Source organism: Carcharhinus amblyrhynchos, chromosome 23, assembly GCF_965287045.1.
Source record: "Carcharhinus amblyrhynchos chromosome 23, sCarAmb.v2.hapA, whole genome shotgun sequence".
NCBI lineage: Eukaryota > Metazoa > Chordata > Chondrichthyes > Carcharhiniformes > Carcharhinidae > Carcharhinus > Carcharhinus amblyrhynchos.
Window position 1 is genome coordinate 27372939 of NC_137346.1, and position 21088 is coordinate 27394026.

The 21088-nt window shown below is 45.4% G+C and overlaps 2 protein-coding genes across 2 annotated transcripts in view; one reads left to right on the plus strand and one right to left on the minus strand.

Moving 5' to 3' along the window:
- The window catches only part of LOC145357592 (acrosin-like), a 31301-nt gene extending 27913 nt beyond the window's left edge, over positions 1-3388 (minus strand). The window contains exon 1 of the mRNA XM_080211070.1: positions 3289-3388. Coding sequence (XP_080067196.1) covers positions 3289-3388 — 100 coding nt within the window. The remainder of the gene's footprint in view (positions 1-3288) is intronic.
- A 2507-nt stretch (positions 3389-5895) lies between these two features.
- Positions 5896-21088, plus strand: part of gusb (glucuronidase, beta) — a 31570-nt gene continuing 16377 nt past the window's right edge. Inside the window, exons 1-6 of the mRNA XM_080210742.1 lie at positions 5896-6087; positions 6898-7086; positions 12378-12559; positions 18528-18670; positions 19583-19776; positions 20392-20544. Of these exons, the coding sequence (XP_080066868.1) occupies positions 5905-6087; positions 6898-7086; positions 12378-12559; positions 18528-18670; positions 19583-19776; positions 20392-20544 (1044 nt within the window). The 5' untranslated portion in view covers positions 5896-5904. The remainder of the gene's footprint in view (positions 6088-6897; positions 7087-12377; positions 12560-18527; positions 18671-19582; positions 19777-20391; positions 20545-21088) is intronic.

Genomic DNA, 21088 nt, shown 5'->3' on the forward strand with positions numbered 1-21088 from the left:
TTTGCCGTCACCATGAGGAGTTTTAATTATTGTTAATTATAACCCACAAATGCAAGTAAGCGGATATCAGAGTTAGAGTGCTAATGGTCCACGTAAAACGTAGGTGATGGATGTGTTAGATTGATCCATGTTCATGTAGTGTAGTGCTTACGGTTCAGGATGATAACATTCCTTACATTACAACACTGATGATTCCTCAAATGCACTACATTGGCTTAAAGCACTCAGAGGCTTCATGTAGTGTAGTGCTTACGGTTCAGGATGATAACATTCCTTACATTACAACACTGACGATTCCTCAAATGCATTACATTGGCTTAAAGCACTCAGAGGCATCTAGTGACTGTGAAAAGATGTTTTATAAATGAAAGTCATTCAGATTAGTAACTCATGACTACAAGTTGTGAAACTCAATTCAATAAACCTGGAAATTTACAAGTTATCACCAAAAACAAATCATGAAAGCGACTGAATTGATATCAAAATCTAACCAATTCAGTAATGTCCCTCAGGGAGGAAAACCTGCTCCCTCTATTCAATCAAACTTGATTGTAATTCCAGTTCACATTATAAGAGTGAGTGGCAAAACATCCTCCCCAGTGCTACTCAAATTGGATTTAGCAAAAAAAAGGTATTGGTACATATCACATGGGCCCCAATTTCTCAAGGAATGTGGAAAAACCTCTGCAAATATTGCCACAATTTTCTAAATGATGATAGGTATACGTGTAATTGCCCGTTAATATCCTCAAAAGTGGTGGAACAAGCACAAACAATTATATGCAACGAAGGATGGGAAATAAATGCATACTTGGCAGCATCTTGGCCCCACAGTGGCACAGTGTTAGCACTGCTGCCTCACCGTGCCAGGGACCCAAGTTCAATTCCAGCCAAAATGTTGGATGAAGTTCATTAGCACTTCAATTCCAGCCTCGGATCACTGTCTGTGTGGAGTTTGAATTTTTTCCTTATGTCTGCTGGGTGCTCCTCTTTCCTCCCAAAGTTGTGCGGGTTAGGTTGATTGGCCATGTCAAATTGACCCAGGGGGATTGGCAGGGTAAATGTGTGGGGTTGTGGGAATAGGCCCTGGGTGGGATGTGGTCAGCACAGACTCGATGGGCCAAATGGCTTCCTCCTGTATTGTAGAGATTCTATGGATCACCCGCACACTAAGAAGACCTTATTTTTAATTATCACTTGTATCCATAAGCCAATAGTCTACGACATTTCAATCAGGTCACTGGCAAACCTTTCAAGTGACTTAACCAGTGTTGAAAGTGTCTTTGTGCAAAATGTTGGATGAAGTTCATTAGCACTTCTCTTGGGCACAAGCCAAAGTGGAAGTCACCTGATCATGATGTTCCTCGCAAACGGTGAAGAGATTTGTGAGGCATTCTAGGCCACCTTGCAGCAGCTGTGGAATAGTTTAAATCCCACAAATATATTTGTTCCCAAAGGCTGGAAGGTCAAGAAATTCTGGAATGCCAGCAGTTTGAAAGGATGTATGTTCTGTCTGTCATCAGCTACTCACATATTCTTTACTGCTTACAGTGTTAATCAATTCAAGAGGGAGCTGGATAACTATTTGAGAAAGTGATTGTGAGATAAGTTTAAGTTTATTTCTTAATTTTGCAAGTAGGCATACATTAACACTGCAATGAAGTTACTGTGAAAATCCCCTAGTCGCCACACTCCGGTGCCTGTCCGGGTACACTGAGGAAGAATTTAGCATGGCCAATGCACCTAACTAGCACATCTGAGATAGAGGAGCTTGTGCTAGTTGTTTTGGATTTAGTTTGAATTGAGACAGCAATGGACTCTTCCTGTCCTAAATGCTCCTATTTTTCCTACAACCTTGTACTGAATCTCCTCATAACAAGCACTGGTTAGCACTACTGCCTCACAGTGCCAGGGACCCGGGTTCAATTCCCGGCTTGGGTCACTCTCTGTGTGGAGTTTGCACATTCTCTCTGTGTCTGCGTGGGTTTCCTCCTGGTGCTCTGTTTTGCTCCCACAGTCCAAAGATGTGCAGGTTAGCTGGAATGGTCATGCTAAATTGCCCCTTAGTATCAGAGGGAATAGCTGGGATGGATGCATGGGGTTTTCGGGATGGAATTGGGATTGTGGTCCACAATCCCACCCAGGCCCCATCCCCACAACCCCGTGCCCCAGACTCGATGGGCCGAATGGCCTCTTTCTGCACTGTAGGATTCTATGATTCTATAACAAGCAGGGGCTATATTTGAAAATAATCAACCATTGTCGATCCTTTCTTATTTTAAGATTAAGATAATCAGGTGAAAATACACAATGGTCGCATTTTAGCTCCAATATTTCCTGATTAACATTCATGTCAACACTGATTGAAATGGTGCAAATGACCATTAGTTTTTGAATACAAGTGGCAGAGATGCCAACTTGCAGTAATTCATATGCAGGCTTCAATTTTTTGTGGGAGTCTAAATTTCTCCAAAATTCTGAGCATTCAACTAACGATGGAAGAGCAATGGCAGAAATTAAACCTTGGGCATCAACATGTATTTTCCTCTCCCGAACTCAAATCAGTTATCCTAATTTCTGGTGTAGCATTTTGCTGCTTTTTCATATGAAATGCTCCAATATCCTGACAATTGGACCAGCTGTGTTTTGGGAAACTCATAATTTTGTAGAGATTACACCATAATCTTAACCTTTAAAGTGGGTCATTTAAGCACAACTGTCGACTGACACTTTCAGCACTAAACTACCTTGGCAATGAGTTATACAATGATATAAAATTAAAACTTTTAAAGGAACCCTTAATGCTATCCCACACTCTTTAAGATTCGAATACTGAATTCCTTCATTAATGATTGAATCATTAAATCCCTACAGGAGGCTATTTCGTCCATCAAACTTGCACCAACAAAAATCCCATCCTATCCCCATAACCCCACTTACTTATTCTGCTAATCCCTCCATGACACTAAGGTGGATTGGCAATTTAGCATGGCCAATCCACCTAACCCGCACATCTTTGGACTGTGGGAGGAAACCGGAGCACCCAGAGGAAACCCAAGCAGTCACAGGGACAATGTCCAATGCCGGCATCTCCACATTATGTCATTTGTAATGCTGGGAGAGAGACAAGGCGGCAGTCATTATTTGTAAAATGATATTTCAGTCCTGCCTTTACTAAAAAACACGCCCATTAAGATTAGCAAAGCACTAAATTTCAAAGATATAATTGGAATACACAGTAGCGTGCCAGGTGAGCATGGAAACGGGACAGGGGGCAAGAAGACTCACCTATTTGTGTTTCTCCATTTGCTAAAATAACGAAACTGGATAAAACGGCTGCACAGAACAGGAAGGCACTGCTAAAAGCTGGATGGAAACCCGTGCTCATTATCCGGAGTTGGTTTGACTGGAGTCACTTCAGCAGCTCTGCAGTGAACGTCACTCTGTTACTTTATGACGAGAAATAACACAGCGTTCACTTCACAATCATCTGAAATCAGGGCAATGAATGAATGTTTGATACAACCAACCTCCGTTCATCCAAGAACGGTTCAGTTCCACAGGAGTATAACTTGATGTTTCATTATAGCTACTACCTGCAGTGCAGTTGCCATGTAAATGGTTATTTTAGATCCATGTTTCCAAACTGGAGGCTCCCCTGTCGTCAGGGATTTTATTATAAATGCGCTACCTGGTTATTTCCCTTATTTCTGCCAAAGTTTTCCTCACTGATTGGCACCGTTTTTTACCCCAACGTTGTGAGTATGTGTTTTCTGAGGTCACACAAAATGGATCGATGTTAGAATGAGCTCCCCGTCCCCTGATGTAACTGAGTGACAAGTGCGTAAGCGCTGGTCTGAGGGTCGTCCAATGTGCATTTCATATTTTCGTTCAAATTCGAGAGAGAGCTGGCACGATGGAAGGTCCAGGAACAGTCTAGAGGATATCAGAATCATAGAATTGTTGCCGCTCAGAAGGAGGTCCTTCTGTCCATTGTGTCTGCACCAACTCTCTGTTTAAATAATCACCCAATGCCCTCTTGACTGCTTCCATTGAACCTGTTTCTAGTCAAATAATCATCCAATGCTCTTTTGACTGCCCCTATTGAAGCTGCCTCCGCCACACTTCCAGGCAGTGCATTCGGAGTCTCACCTCACTTTAAATATGTGACCTCTTATTTTTGGCTCTTTTAAGAGCAGGAACAGTTTCTCATTGTCTAATCTGCCCAGCCTCCTCATGAGTTTGAACATCTCTATCAAATCTCCTCCTAGCCTCCTCCTCCTCTTCAAGGAGTACAGTCCCAACCTCTCCAATCTATCCTCACAATCAAAGTTTCTCATTCCTTGAACCATTCTTGTAAACCTCTTCTGCACTTTCTCCAATGTGTTCACATCATTCCTCTAGTGTGGCACCCAGAACTGTACACAATATTGCAGCAGAGGTCTAACTCGTGTCTGATATACAAATTCAGCCTAATTCTCCTTGCTGTTGTTCTCTGTGCCCCTATTAATAACACCTAGGAAGCTGTATATTTTATTAAATGCTCTCCCCACACTGTCCTGCCATCTTCATATAAGAATTGTACCCCTTATTATGTATTATCTCTCCATGTCCTTCCCTACCAAAATGCATCACCTTACACTTTTTTTGTGAAGGTAGAGTGATCAAACTCCTTCTAATCCCAAAATAATCCTCTACAAACCACTTTATTTTCGAGATGCAGTTTAAAACTTGCTCCCTTGTCATTGTAGGTCTGTTGGTGGAGCTAACGGAAATATCATTGGTGAGGTGCTGACCTTATTGGACATGACAAAATAAAAAGTGGGTGTACCACATTTAGCAGATAACATTCAAAACAAACAGGTTCCTTGGACTTCTGAGGAGGAATCTTCAGTATCGCAACAAAAGTATCAGTTTGTGTTTTATTGGTGTCATAAGAAGGTTTACATTAACACTGCATTGAAGTTACACCACACTCCAGCGCCTGTTCAGGTACACTGAGGGAGAATTTTGTATTGCCAACACACCTAACCAGCATGTCTTTTGGACTGTGGGAGGAAACTGAAGCACCCAGAGGAAACCCACGCAGACATGGGAAGAATGCGATCATCCAAACGGGCACTGGGGGAGGGGAGTAGTGGAGGAGGGAAGAAGAGGGGACGGGGATGATGGAGGAGGAGAGGGGGGTAATGGAGGGGGGGGGGAGGGAAGGGGGTAATGGAGGGGGGGGGGAGGGAAGGGGGTAATGGAGGGGGGAGGGAAGGGGGTAATGGAGGGGGGAGGGAAGGGGGTAATGGAGGGGGGGAGGGAAGGGGGTAATGGAGGGGGGGAGGGAAGGGGGTAATGGAGGGGGGGAGGGAAGGGGGTAATGGAGTGGGGGAGGGAAGGGGGATGATGGAGGGAGGGATGATGGGGAGGGGAGCGGTGATGGAGGAGGGGAGGTGGATGCAGGAGGGAAGGGGGTGATGGGGAGGAGAGGGGAGTGTTGGAGAAGAGGAAGGGACGATGGAGGAGGGGAGGGGAGTGCTTAATGGAAGAGGTGGGGAGGGGAGGGGTGATGGCGGAGGGAAAGGGAGGGGGTGATGGAGAAGAGAGGAGGTGGGTTGATGAGGAGGGGAGGAGGAAGAGAGGGTGCTGTCAATGGCGGATCGTTTGGGAATGTTGGAATCACTGATAACTCTGGATTCCCCAGTCTGAGTGTAGTTGTGAGATTTCCTGGAGTTCCGCTTTAATTACTGTGGGTGAAGCCCCTGTGCTGGGAGCTCGCTGCCGCCTCCCCCCCCCGGACCAGGCTTGGGGGATTGGGGTTGTTACGGTTCAATGGGCAGTCGGTGCGGAAATTGCACATTGCTACTCTCCTGGTCATGTGGCGCGGAAGTCAGCTGACAAGTAAGAGTTTGCAGGATGGTGGCTGTGTGTGTGCTGTTGTGGGTCTCTCTGCTCGCTTCTAGCTTCGCCCTGAGCCCCCGGGAGACCCCTTCCCGGCAGCTGAAAGAACTGAATGGAGTCTGGAGCTTCCGGGCGGACCAGTCCCCAAACAGGAGTCGAGGATTCGAGGAGAATTGGTACCGGCGACCTCTCCGAGAGGTAACATCTCATTCACGGGCTGAATGCCCCGGTATCCCCTATAGCAAGCCCCGCTGTAGCAGACCTGACGGTGCCCACTCTAAGCAGCTTGTAAAGGCAATAAAGTAACAGAGGGAAGAGAAACAAAGATGTCCAGAGGGGCAATTTTTTTTCACACAGAGGGTGATGAGTGTCTGGAACAAGCTGCCAGAGGTAGTAGTAGAGGCGGGTGCAATTTTATCTTCTAAAAAGCATTTAGACAGTTACATGGGTACGATAGGTATAGAGGGATAGGGGCCAAATGTGGGCAATAGGGATTAGCTCTCTTGCCCTATCCCCATACATTTACTGTAGCTAATCTCCCCGCAAACCCCCCCCCCCCCCATCACATTTTGGCTCATTAAGGGGCAATTTAGCATGGACAATCTACCTAATCTGTATGTCTTTGGACTGGGGGAGGAAACTCGGGCAGACATGGGCTGAATATGCAAACTCCATACAGTGATTCGAGGCTGGAATTGAACTATGGGTCCCTGGGGCTGTGAGGCAGCAGCGCTAACCACTGTGCCACTGGGTTGTGATGTGGAGATGCCGGCGTTGGACTGGGGTAAACACAGTAAGAGAAGTCTCACAACACCTTGGTTAAAGTCCAAAAGGTTTATTTGTTAAGGAGTAGGGCTCCGAAAGCTAGTGGCATTTGCTACCAAATAAACCTGTTGGTCTTTAAGCGAGTGTTGTGAGACTTCTCACCGTGTTGCACCTGATATTTGCATCTTAAGAGTGTGTTTGTATTATGCTGCATCACAAGCTATCGACTTTGTTTCTTATCAGACAGGGCCGGTGCTCGATATACCTGTTCCAGCAAGTTACAACGATATCACACAGGACCACAAGCTGAGAGATTTCATTGGCTGGGTGTGGTATGAAAGGGAAGTTTGGATGCCCAGGCACTGGATTTCTCCTGATGCTAGGATGAGAGTTGTGCTTCGTGTTGGGAGTGCCAATTACTACTCTATCGTTGTATGTATTTTAAATCATTTTACATATTGTTATGCTAATGTGTTGTACATCTGTGCAAAATAATTTGAATGTGTTGGGGTGGGGACTGGGAGGGGGCGGCAGGGGTTCTGCGGGGTAGGTGGCAGAGGAGGCGAGGGGATGGGAGTGCTGGGTGAGGGGTTTGGGGGAGGTGCATCATGAGCAGTAATACTGTGTTGAAGGGGGATGGGGGTGGGAAGCATGTGTTGGTGGCAGAATGGGGGTGGGGCAGGAGGGGGTGCAGTGGTGGAAATGTGTGGTATAGGTGGGAGGGGACTGGAAGTACAGTGGAGCTAGCATGGGTCTGGGGAGTGCACCGTTGGCAGGGGTGTGCAGTACAAGGTCTGCAATGGTAAATGAATGTCAACGGGAAGTGAAAATGGGTGACATATTCCTGTGAAGATTGAAATAATTGGTAACAAATTTTAAACAGTCTTCACAATCTTAAGTAGACTTGATTACGCAATACAAAATAGCAATCTGTAAAGGCAATCAAAGGCTAAGGAATTATCCATGTCGCAGGAATTCAGTATCATATTGCATATTCCACTGAAGACAAGGCAAAACATAAGAACATAAGAAATAGGAGCAGGAGTAGGCCATCTAGCCCCTCGAGCCTGCCCCGCCATTCAATAAGATCATGGCTCATCTGTTGTGGCTCAGTTCCTCTTTCCCACCTTCTCCCCATAACCCTTAATCCCCTTGCCTATCAAAAACCTATCTACCCACGTCTTAAATATATTTAGCAAGGCAGCCTCCACCACTTCAACGGGCAGAGAATTCCAGAGATTCACCACCCTTTGAGTGAAGAAGTTCCTCCTCAACTCCGTTCTAAACTGCCCCCCACTTATCTTGAGGCTGTGCCCTCTAGTCCTACTGCCCTTTCTGAGCGGGAAGAGCCTCTCCACCTCTATCCTATCCATCCCATTCATCATCTTATACGTCTCAGTGAGATCTCCTCTCATTCTTCTAAACTCTAACGAGTACAAGCATAGTTTATTCAGCCTCTCCTCATAGTTCAACCCCCTCAACTCCGGTATCAGCCTAGTGAACCTCCTCTGCACTCCCTCCAAGGCCAAAATATCCTTACGTAAGTGCGGCGACCAAAACTGCACACAGTACTCCAGCTGCGGCCTCACCAGTGCCCTGTACAGTTGCAGCAAGACCTCCCTACTTTTATATTCAGTCCCCCTCGCTATGAAGGCCAGCATCCCATTCGCCTTCCTGACCACCTGCAGGCTGGGTTTTTGCGACTCATGCACAAGGACCCCGAGGTCCCTCTGCACCGTCGCATGCTGCAGTTTTTCGCCATGTAAGTAATAGTCCTTCCTGCCATTATTCCTACCAAAGTGGACAACTTCACACTTGCCAACATTAAATTCCATTTGCCAGTTCCTGGCCCATTCGCCCAGCCTATCTAGATCCCTCTGCAGACGTTCCACACCCTCCGCACAATTTGTCGTTCCACCAATCTTGGTGTCATCAGCAAATTTCGACACCATACACTCGGTTCCCTCCTCCAGATCATCTATATAAATGGTAAAAAGCTGAGGCCCCAGCACCGATCCCTGGGGCACTCCACTAGTCACCAACCGCCAATCCGAATAGCACCCATTGACCCCCACTCTCTGCCTCCTATTTGACAACCAATCCTCTATCCACGCTAACACCCTACCCCCAACTCCATGCCCCCTAACCTGCAACAACCTCTTGTGCGGCACCTTATCAAACGCCTTCTGAAAATCAAGAAACACCACATCCACCGGCTCTCCTCGATCCACCGCCCTAGACACATCCTCGTAGAATTCCAATAAATTCGTCAGACATGACTTCCCCTTAACGAAACCATGCTACGTCTGCTCTATCAAACAATTCTCCTCGAGATGCCTCGCTATTTTCTCCTTGATTACGGATTCAAGCATTTTACCTACAACAGACGTTAAACTAACTGGCCTATAATTCCCTGCCTTTTGCCTGCTACCCTTCTTAAACAACAGCGTAACATTAGCCATTTTCCAATCTTCTGGCACTTCCCCGGAATCCAGCGAGGTTTGGAAAATAATCATCAAGGCATCCACTATCACCTCTGCCATTTCTTTCAGAACCCTTGGATGCATTCCATCCGGTCTTGGGGACTTGTCCACAATCAGTCCCTCCAGTCTGTCGAGCACCGCCTCTCTAGTAACAATAATGTCATTCAGGCCCTCCACTCCCACCATCTTTCCATCGCTAACACCCGGCAAACTATTCACGCCCTCCTCCGTGAAGACTGAAACAAAAAAGTTATTCAAGGCCTCAGCCATTTCCCCATCCCCTACCACTAAGTCCCCCCTCTCATCCTCTAAGGGACCAAAGTTCACCCTAGTCAGCCTCTTCCTTTTTATATATTTATAAAAACTCTTACTATCCTTTTTTATATTTAGCACTAGCCCAGCTTCATAGTTTATCCTACCCTTCTTTATCAACTTCTTCGTCATTCTTTGTTGATATTTAAACCTCTCCCAATCCTCTTCTCGCCCACTACTCTTAGCTACTCTAAACGCGTCCGCTTTTAATTTAATACTCTCCTTTACCTCCTTCGTTATCCACGGCTGATTATCTCTCCTCCTACGATCCTTTCTAACCATCGGAATAAATTTCTGCTGAGCACCAAGAAAGATCTCCTTAAAGATCCTCCACTGTTCCTCAGCAGACCTACCTTCCAATGTGCTCCCCCAGTCCACATTCGCCAATTCCTCTCTCATCCTACCGTACTCCCCTCTATTCAAACAAAGGGCACAGGTCCGGGAACCCACTTTCTCCTCCTCCATCTGCATCAGAAACTCCACCATACAATGATCACTCTTCCCAAGAGGATCCTTCACCACAAGGTCCCTAATTCTACCCGCCTCATTACATAACACCAGATCCAAGATAGCTCGCTCCCTCATCGGCTCCAACACACACTGTTCAAGGAAACTATCCCGGCAGCATTCCAAGAACTCTTCCTCAAGCCCACCGCGTCCAACATAGGTCAGCCAATCAATCTGTAGATTGAAATCCCCCATAATTATCGCCGTTCCATTCCTGCACTCCGCATTTATTTGCGCGTTAACAGCCCGCCCCACCTCCAGATCATTATTTGGGGGCCTATAGACGACACCCACCAGCGTCTTCCTCCCTTTGCTGTTCCTAATCTCCACCCACAACGATTCCACTTGCTGCTCTTTGGCTCCTATATCTTCCCTTACTACCACTCTGATGCTATCCTTAATCAGCAGAGCTACGCCTCCCCCTTTTCCCTCCTGCCTATCCTTCCTAAACACTTGATACCCCTGTACATTCAGCTCCCAGTCCCTGTCACCCTGCAGCCACGTCTCTGTAATGGCCACCAGATCGTATCCATTTGTGCTGATCTGCGCCACCAACTCATTCACTTTATTCCGAATGCTTCGTGCATTTAGATAAAGTGCCTTCATCCCAGCCTTCACCTGGACCCTATTTGCAGGAACGCCACCAACCTTACTCACAGGTAGTTTCAGGAAAAACAGGAAGTTTCAACAACCTTCTGCCCTTTTCTGACTGATATTCCTTCAGTACCCGGAAAAAGATGAAATGTTACGTGAGTAAATTGAGAGGGAAAACACAATGGCCAAGTGTTTTACTGAAGAGGTTCATTTCTTACGATTGGGCTGTATGTAACGTTAGAATGGTTTTGTCACGTTACTACATCTCTGGGGGAAGGAACACACTTCATTTCCTGAATTGTGCCCCTCTCACTTCCCTTCAGATCTTAACATCTCAACATGTACCCTTTATGGGCGCAGGACAAATTTTCTTAATTGAGCACAGTGAAGGGATTCATTATGAACAGTATTTGTTTAAGTGTACGTTCTAATGAAGGAAATAGGTTTGCAGCCAGTGAAATGATGCAACTTATCTTTTTTTCTGATTTTGTGTAAAGAAAGGTGTCTTTTTTTTTCGCCCTCCTTTGGTTGACAGTGCACAGCTCATGGCTGCTACTACTCTGATCTTGCCAACAGGAGATTCCACCCAAATTTCCTGAGGAAACACCTTTGCTTAAACTACAATGTAAAAGCTGTTATACACCATCCACGACTGCAGAACCATCAAAAGAGAGTGGACTGCTTCTGATGTGGTGCCTCATTCTTAGAGTCTCCTAACACTCCTTTTCCTCATCCAATATTGGATAAAACAGGGAAACAATAAGGCTATTCTAGCTATTTAAATGTAGTGAGTGGTAGGGTCCCAGATATTGCGGGTGTACTGCTATTGACTGTGGTTAAGTGTAGTGCAGGTCTTAACTAATTTAAGAGATGCCTGGATATGCATCTGAAATGGAGAATCATAAAAACCCTACGGTGCAGAAGGAGGCCATGGCACATTGAGTCTGCAGTGACCACAATCTCACCCAGGCCCTATTCCCATAACCGCACACATTCACCCTGCTAATCCCCCTGAAACTAGGGTCAATGTAGCATGGCCAATCAACCTAACCAGCACGTCTTTCAGAGTGTGGGAGGAAACCGGAACATCCGGAGGAAACCCATGCAAATGCAGGCAGAGTAGGCAAACTCCACACAGATAGTGATCCAAGGCTGGAATTGAACCCAGGTGCCTAGCACTGTGAGGCAGCAGTGCTAACCACTGTGCTACCATGCCATCTCAATATGAAAATATTTTAAAAATACAAAGGAAGTTATGTGGAGTCTGCACATTCTCTCCATGTCTATGTGAGTTTCCTCCCACAGAGCAAGCTGTGCAGGTTAGGTGGATTGACTATGCTAAATTGCCCCTTAGTATCCCAAGATGTGTAGGTTCGAGGGATTAGTGGAGTAAATGCGTAAGGTTATGGAGATAGGGTGGGGGGGGGTGGACCTGGATGAGATGCTGTGATGGAGGGTCAGTGTAGATGCGATGGTCCGAATGGCCTCCTCCTGCTCTGTGGGGGGAATGCAAGATCATTATCAGACTCCAGAAATCACAGTGGTAGGGTGGCACCGAGCTGTGCTGCAAGAGAAGTGTTAAGCATAACTCTACTTGTGGATGGGAGGCAGGCCTATGGAAATGAAGTTCAGCAAATGTGTCTTGGATTTGGGGCAATGATTGAATTTCATGTCGAGGTTGATATTTTAGTGTAAAAATGCCACTGCACCACTCATCGCCAAAATTCAAGGAAACACTGTCTTTTCCTTTTGAGTAACAATATAAACTTAAGCATTCAAAGTAAAATGCCGTATCTGCGTTGATGTGACTGTGGTGTCTTTTTGCAGTGGGTAAATGGTGCTGAGGTTGCCTTTCATGAAGGTGGCCACCTACCTTTTGAGGCGGACATCACTCAAGTTATTCGGAGTAGCTCGACCCATCAGTGCAGAATCACCATTGCAGTAAACAACACACTTACTCCGTATACCTTACCTCCAGGAAATATTCAATACATGACTGATACAAAAAGGTGAGGTTGAATAAAATAGACTTGTTTAAAAAAAAAATTGTGTTTTTGATGCGAGTGTTGGTGTCGAAGCCAACATTTATTGACCACTCCTGTCTGAATGTGCAAAGATGGCAGTGAGCCAACTTCGGCAAGGCCAAGTGGCCTCCTGCTGTATTGTAAGGATCCTATGAAGATGCGCTTGTCTGATACCTGGAATGGGGGTGTTTATCTTAGGCCTGGTGATACAGTGGTTAGCGCTACTGCCTCACAACACCAGTGACCCAGGTTCAATTCCAGCCTCCGGCCACTGTCTCCAGTCACTGTCTGTATGGAGTTTGCACGTTCTCCCTGTGTTTGCGTGGGTTTCCTCTGGGCGCTCTGGTTTCCTCCCAAAGATGTGTGGGTTAGGTGATTGGCCGTGCTAAATTGCCCCTTAGTATCAGAGGGATTAACAGGGTAAATGTGTGGGGTTGTGGGAATAGGGCCTAGGTGGGATTGTGGTCAGTGCAGGCTCAATGGGCGGAGTGGTCTCCTTCTGCACTGTCGGGATTCTATGATCCATGAACCGCTACAGGCCATTTGATTTTTCTGTGACCATTTGGTTCAGTGGTGTGGCTTTGCAGAATTGTTACAACGTAGACGGAGGCCATTCGGCCCATTGTGTCTGCACTGGCTCTCCAAATGAACATTATGACTTGGTACCATCTCCTGCCTTTTCCCTGCACCCTGACCATTTCAGAGGACATTGCTGTGTATCTGGAGTCACGTATAGGCCAGACCAGATAACCGTGGCAGATTTTCTTCCCTGAAGGGCATTCGTGAACCAGATGAATTTTTACAACAAACTGCTTGTTTCAAGATAATTTCCAATGACCAAATTGTTAATTTAAAATTTATTAATTCACTGAATTTAAATTTCTGCAGTCTGTGGAGCTTTAGTCTGGGCCTCTCAATTACTAGTTCAGTAACATTACCACAATGCTACCATTCCTATAAACGTCAATATTGACAATGATCAACAGTAGTGTTTTTTCATAGAACAGTACAGGCCCTTCAGCCCTCGATGTTGTGCCGAGCTTTGTCCGAAACCAAGATCAAGCTATCCCACTCCCTATCATTCTGGAGTGCTCCATGTGCCTATCCAATAACCGCTTGAAAGTTCCTAAAGTGTCCGACTCCACTATCGCAGCAGGCAATCCATTCCACACCCCAACCATTCTGAGTAAAGAACCTACCTCGCTCATCCTTCCTGTATCTCCCACCATGAATCATATAGTTATGCCCCCTAGTAACAGCTACATTCACCCGAGGAAATAGTCTCTGAACGTCCGTCCTATCTATCCCCCTCATCATCTTATAAACCTCTATTAAGTCGCCTCTCATCCTCCTCCGCTCTAAAGAGAAAAGCCCCAGCTCCCTCAACCTTTCCTGTAAGATCTACCCCCCAAACCAGGCAGCATCCTGATAAATCTCCTCTGCACTCTCTCCAATGCTTCCACATCCTTCTTATAGTGAGGTGACCAGAATTGCACACAGTATTCCAAATGTTGTCTCACTAAGGTGAGAATCATACGGTGCAGAAGAGGCCCTTTGGCCCATCGAGTCTGCACTAACACAAGAAACACCTGACCTCCCATCTAATCCCATTTACCAACAGTCTTGAATGTTGTGCTGTGCCAAGTGCTCACCCAGGTACTTTTTAAAGGATGTCAGATGACCTGCCCCTACCCACCCTCTGGGTAAAAAAAAAATTTCCCCTCAGCACCCCCTAAACTGCCTGTCTCTTAGCTTGAATGTTGTCCAGTTGCTCTGACGTCCATCATTATGAAGTGCTTCGAAAGGTTAGTCATGGCACAAATCACTTCTGGCGTCCCAGATTGCCTGGATCCACTACAGTTTGCCTACTGCTGCAACAGGTCACAGTAGACGCCATCTCCCTGGCCCTGCACTCGACCCTGGAACACCCAGATAGCAAAGACATCTGTGTCAGATTCCTATTTATTAACTACAGCTCAGCCTTCAACACCATTATTCCTGCAAAACTCATCTCCAAACTCTGCGGCCTGGGCCTCAGCTCCTCCCTCTGCAACTGGATCGCGAACTTCCTAACCCATAGACCACAATCAAGAAGGATAATAAGAACATGAGAATTAGGAGCAGGAGTAGCCATCTGGCCCCTCGAGCCTGCTCCACCATTCAATAAGATCATAGGTGGCACGGTAGCACAGTGGTTAGCACTGCTGCTTCGCAGCTCCAGAGACCTGGGTTTAATTCCCAGCTTGGGTCACTGTCTGTGTGGAGTTTGCACATTCTCCTCGTGTCTGCGTGGGTTTCCTCTGGGTGCTCCGATTTCCTCCCACACAAAGATGTGCAGGTTAGGTTGATTAGCCAAGCTAAAATTGTCCTTAGTGTCCTGAGATGCATAGGTTAGAGGGATTAGTGGGTAATATGTAAGGATATGGGGTATAGGGCCTGGGTGGGATTGTGGTTGGCGCATACTTGATGGGCTGAATGGCCTCTTTCTGTACTGTAGAGATTCTGAGTCATCATGGCTGATCTTTTCGTGGACTCAGCTCCACTTACCCGCCCGCTCCCTATAACTCTGAGTTCCTTTATTGTTCAAAAATTTATCTATCTGTGCCTTAAAAATTTTCAATTAGGTAGCCTTAACTGCTTCACTGGACAGGGTATTCTACAGATTCACAACCCTTTGGGTGAAGATGTTCCTCCTCAACTCAGTCCTAAATCTTCTCCTCCTTATTTTGAGGCCATCCCCCCTAATTCTAGTTTCACATGCCAGTGGAGACAATTTCCCTGCTTCTATCTTATCTATTCCTTTCATAATCTTATATATTTCTATAAGATCTCCCCTCATTCTTGTGAATTCCAATAAACGTAGCCCCAGTCTACTCAGTCTCTCCTCATAAGCCAGCAACACCACCTCCGCAATCATCCTCAACACCGGTGCCCCACAAGACTATGTCGTCAGCCTCTTACTATACTCCTTATACACCTCTGACTGTGTGGCCAAATTCCCCTTCAGTTCTATTTTCCGGTTTGCTGATGTCACCACCATAGTGAGTTGGATCTCATACAATGATGAAACGGAGTACAGGAATGAGATAGAGAATCGGATGAACTGGTGCGATGACAATAATCTCTCCCTCAATGTCAAAATGAATGAGATTGTCATCAACTTCAGGAAGCATAGTGGAGGACATGCCACTGTCTAAATCAACGGGGACGAAATGGAAATGGTCGAGAGTTTCAAGTTTCTAGGTATCTAGATCGCCGGCAACCTGTCCTAGTCCTTTCATGCTGACGCTATAGTTAGGAAAGCCCATCAATGCCTCTACATTCTCAGGAGGCTAAGGAAATTTGACATGTCCTCTGACTCTCTCAAACTTTTACAGAGGCACCATAGAAAGCATTCCTTCTTGTTGTATCACACCTTGGCATGGCTCCTGCTCTGTCCAAGACTGCAGTAAACAACAAAGGGCCGTGAATGAAGCCCAATCCATCACGCAAAGCAGTCTCCCATCCATCGACTCGGTCTACACTTCCTGCTGCCTCAAAAGAAGCTAGCATAATCAAGGACCCCACGCACCCCAGACATACTCTCTTTCACGTTCTTTCATCAGGAAAAAGACACAAGAGCCTGAGAACACTTACCAACTGACTCAAAAACAACAACTTCCTTGCTGCTGTCAGACTTTTGAATGGATTTACCTTGCATTCAGTTGATCTTCCTCTACACCTAGCTATGACTGTAACACTACATTCTGCACTCTAACCTTTCCTTCTCTATGTATGGTATGCTTTGCCTTGACCAAGCCAACTTCCTTCATATCTCCTTATGTGACTCGGTGTAAAATTTTGATAACAGTCCTGTGAAGCTTGGACATTCTATGTCATTCACCTTGGTGCATCTTACAATCTTATATAAACACAAATTGTCAGTAGTCCCTGCCAATTAGAAACAATGAGAATTTTTTAAAAAATTGTATTTGTTTCACGGGATGAGTGTCACTGGCCAGCGCTTGTTGGCCATCCCTTATTGCTGTTGAGAAGGTGGCGGTAATCCAGTTTTTTTTTTGAACCTTTGCAGTCCATGGTGAGATTAACATTTCAGTTAAACCATCCACAATGTGAAGAGTAAGACTTTCTTTCAGTGGGTCACGTCTTTGTCTTTGATTCAGAAGATGAAAGATTTGGACCCAACTCCAGCCAACACTGGAGACTAGAACACAGCAGTGGTTTGACATGAGTATGTGACTGTCACTAATATATCAGGAGAAAGTTCACAACTTATGAGGCTAGAATACCATCATGTGGAGCATTTGAGCCGTGGGGATGCTTTTAAGAGGAAGCTGGATAAATACAGAGGAAGAAAGGATAGAAGCCTACTGTGCAGAAGAGGCCCTTCAGCCCATCGAGTCCATTACCGACACACAAGAAACACATGACCTCTCACTAATCCCATTTAACAGCACTTGGCCCATAGCCTTGAACTGCCAGGTGCTCATTCAGGTACTACTTAAAGGCTGTGAGGAGACCCGCCTTGACTGTACTCCCAGGCAGCGCATTCCAGACCATCACCACCCTCTGGATAAAGGATTTTCCCCCTAAACCTCCGATCCCACACCTTGAACTTGTGCCCCCTTCTGACTAAACCCTGAACTCTGGGGAATAGCTGCTCCTAATCCATTCTGTCCAAGTCCCTCATAATAGAAGGAAATCTGGAGAGGGTGAAGTGAAGTCAAGTGGAAGAGAGTTGATGTGGAGCATAAACACCGTAGAGCTGTTGAACTTATGCAGTAAACACTATATAATGTAATTTTATACAGTTTATAAAGAACTAGCACAGGGTAATGGGCCAAATGGTTGCCTTCTGTGTTGTATCATTCTACGACGCTGCAAAGTACAATAGTTTTGTGATTATGATGAGTAATAAAGAAGGTAAAGGTCTAAAAAAGCAAAAAATTGGAAGTGCCAACTTCAACACATAGAGCGTGACCTTACCAACTGTGCACGCCCCACTGCAGCGAGGATGGAGAATTTGGCACTCAGCCCTATCTCCGTCCACTTCAGTGGGAGCAGCAAATCCCACCAATGTGAAAGGCTGGCATCTTACTGCCTATATTAATATACCTGTGGCATCGTTTTTTAAAAAAATTTTTACTGTTTGTTCATGGGATGCAGGTGTCACTGGCGAGACCAGCATTTATTGTTCATCCTTAATTGCCCTTGAGATGGTGGTGGTGAGCTGCTTTCTTGAACCGCTACAGTCTCTGAGGTGTAGGTACACCCACCGTGTTGTTAAGGGAGGGAGTTCCGGGATTTTGAGCCAGCGACAGGGCAGAAACGGCAATATATTTCTGTGTCAGGATAGTGAGTGAATTTTTTGCTCACAGGACAAAAGCATTTAGAATGTAGAACACTCCAGCGAGAAGGTAATCGCACGGAGGAGGCATTGTAGCACAGTGATTAACACTGCTGCCTGACAGCACCAGGGACTGGGTTCAATTCCCGGCTTGAGTCACTGTCTGTGTGGAGTTTGCACGTTCTCCTCTTGTCTCTGAGTGCTCCGGTTTCCTCCCACGTCCTGAAAGATGTGCTGGTTAGGTGCATTGACCTGAACAGGCGCCAGACTGTGGCGACTAGGGGAACTTCACAGTAACTTCGTTGCGGTGTTAATGTAAGCCTTACTTGTGCCTAATAAACTTCTCTTTTGGGTTTAACTTACTCCTCGAAATGACCATGTTTGAAAATGTTGCATTGGGCGAAGAATTTATTGTACGCTGTGCAGCGATCTTTCCTGTGTTCTGAAAAACTAATTTACAGGGGATTTTAAACTGAAGTATTATCATCATGCTCCATAAAAATGTAAGCCATCCTGGTTACTGGTGATGTTCTAATGTTAATGTTTAGAGTATAATCATTGAGCATTTAGTATCCCCATTAAACTCACTTCTTTGGAATTCTTCAGATATCCTCCAGGCTATTTTGTGCAGCAAATTCAATTTGACTTCTTCAATTATGCTGGGATCCACCGGCCAGTTGTTCTATATACCACACCCGTTGTCTACATAGACGACGTAACCATTGCAACAGACTTTCAAGATGATGTAGGTAAGTCATTCTGGCAGTGAATGGTTTGATTTTGCCTTATGTAGAAACCTGCATGTGTAATCCTTACAGGTATATTCACTAAGTGTCAATATTAGCTTTAAATTACTGGTACTGAAGACTGAAAGGATGCTTCATGGCTTTCTGTCCCATGGAGGCGGCACAGTGCTGTTAGCACTGCTGCTTCATAGCGCCAGGGACCGATGTTCCATTTCCTGTTTGGGTCACTGTCTGTGCGGAGTCTGCATATTCTCCCCGTGTCTGTGTGGGTTTCTTCCAGGTGCTCCAGTTTTCTCCCAGAGCCCAAAAGAATTGCTGGTTAGGTTCATTGGCCATGCTAAATTCTCCCTCAGGTGCAGCGAGAGGATTTTCACAACTTCATTGCAGTGTTAATGTAAGCCTACTTGTGACACTAATAAACTGAACGAAAAACACGGTGCAGGACAATCTCGTAGTGTGCTTACCAGATTCATTAACATTTCATATTGTGGTGTCCTTGGTCTAACGAAGAGTACCAATATTGGTAATAGGATACTATAGTGTGATATTTGCTTTTGCTCTGTATAAGACGAGGACAAACTAAACCACTTTCCAATTTGGGCGACACAGTGGCTAGCACTGCTGCCTCAAAGCACCAGGAGCACTGATCCAATTCCAGCCTTGGGTGATTGTCTGTGTGGAGTTTGCACATTCTCCTTGTGCCTGTGTGGGTTTCCTCCGGGTGCTCAGGTTTCCTCCCACAGTGCAAAAATGTGCAGGTTAGGTGAATTAGCCATGCTAAAGTGTGCGCGCGTGTGTTTGCACGCGTATGTGCGCGCAAGCTCTGACCCTCTGGTGACCCTGCATTAGAGTAAGTGGTTAAATGGAAGGGAAGTGACTTTCTGATCTCAGATAACTGATTCTGCTTTCCTCTAGGGATTGTAAATTATAAAGTATCCATACAGGGGAGTACACAATTTTCATTATCACTCAAGTTGCGTGATCAAAGGGAACAGGTTGTTGCTTCAGTTGTGGATGGACCTCCAAATGGACAGTTGAAATTATCTAACCTGACTCTCTGGTGGCCGTACCTTATGCATGAGAGTCCTGCTTATCTTTACAGCCTTGAGGTAAGAATCCCAAAACTTTCCATGTTAAAATAACAGGCCAGAGACTGGAAATAAGTTTCAGCTATGCATTGGTTGTTCACACAACCGCTTCTTGAGTCAGAAGATGGTGGGTTTGAGATAAACTTGAGGCTTTGTAACATAGTGACACTCAACTATAGTCATGTAACTTCAGGTAGTGAAAGGATTAGCCGTGCAAATGCACCTGCTCCTCTGGGGCTGTTGTTCAAATCTAAATAAACGTTCATGCGTTTTCAGAATGTGTGCAACAGTTTATGGGAAGAGTATCATTCTTGCCTTGATTGTTATAGGAAAGTTGATCCTTTATGATTATGACATATCACAAAATGCATTTGGAGCGGATTTATCTGATCATTTGAATTTGTTTAACCTGATTTTTCACCAAAATGGCACAGTGAGAATTAACGGGCATGGGCATATTCTGTAAATGTTTGCCTCTTCCCCATCATTGATGTTGGTCTAAAAAAAAATCCTGCCAACCAATTAAAATTTAAAATAAAATTGGAGTACTGCACTCTCCTTGGAAAGTAGAGATTTAAATGAGAATCTCGATGCAAAAATTAGTATAATATATTTTCCAAATCTGTCTATACCTAGATTTACATGAAGAGTAAAAATGGTAGCTTCCTTTACGAAGACATTTACACATTACCAGTAGGAATTCGCAAGGTGCAAGTTACCAAGAGCCAATTTCTGATCAATGGGAAGCCATTCTATTTCCATGGAGTAAATAAGCATGAAGATTCAGATGTGAGTATATATTTCTGCATTCAGCCTATTTTCCCTTTTTTTGCACCTGATATAACAACATTCCTTGGGCCATTAAGCAGTATTAGTAGTATATTGAGTTTATTGTTTCACCATCTTATGGCACAGTGGTTAGCTCTGCTGCCTCACAGCTCCAAGGACCCAAGTTCAATTCCGGCCTCGGGTCGTTGCCTGTGTGGAGTTTGCACTTTTTCCCTGTGTCTGCGTGGGTTTCCTCCGGGTGCTCCGGTTTCCTCCCGCAGTCCAAAGATGTGCGGGTTAGGTAGATTGGCCGTGCTAAATTGCCCCCGAGTGTCAGAGGGATTAGCAGGGTAAATACGTGGGGTTACAGGAGTAGGACCTAAGTGGTCGGTGCAGACTCAGTGGGCCGAATGGCCTCCTTCTGCATGGTGGGGATGCTACGATTTTATGATTCTAATTGACTGGGTTGACATTGTTGGCAGCAAGCATTTAAACACTGTAATAAATTGGGTATTATTGGTATTGTATCATCAACTGCATCCACTGAAGTAGGCTAAAGTTACTC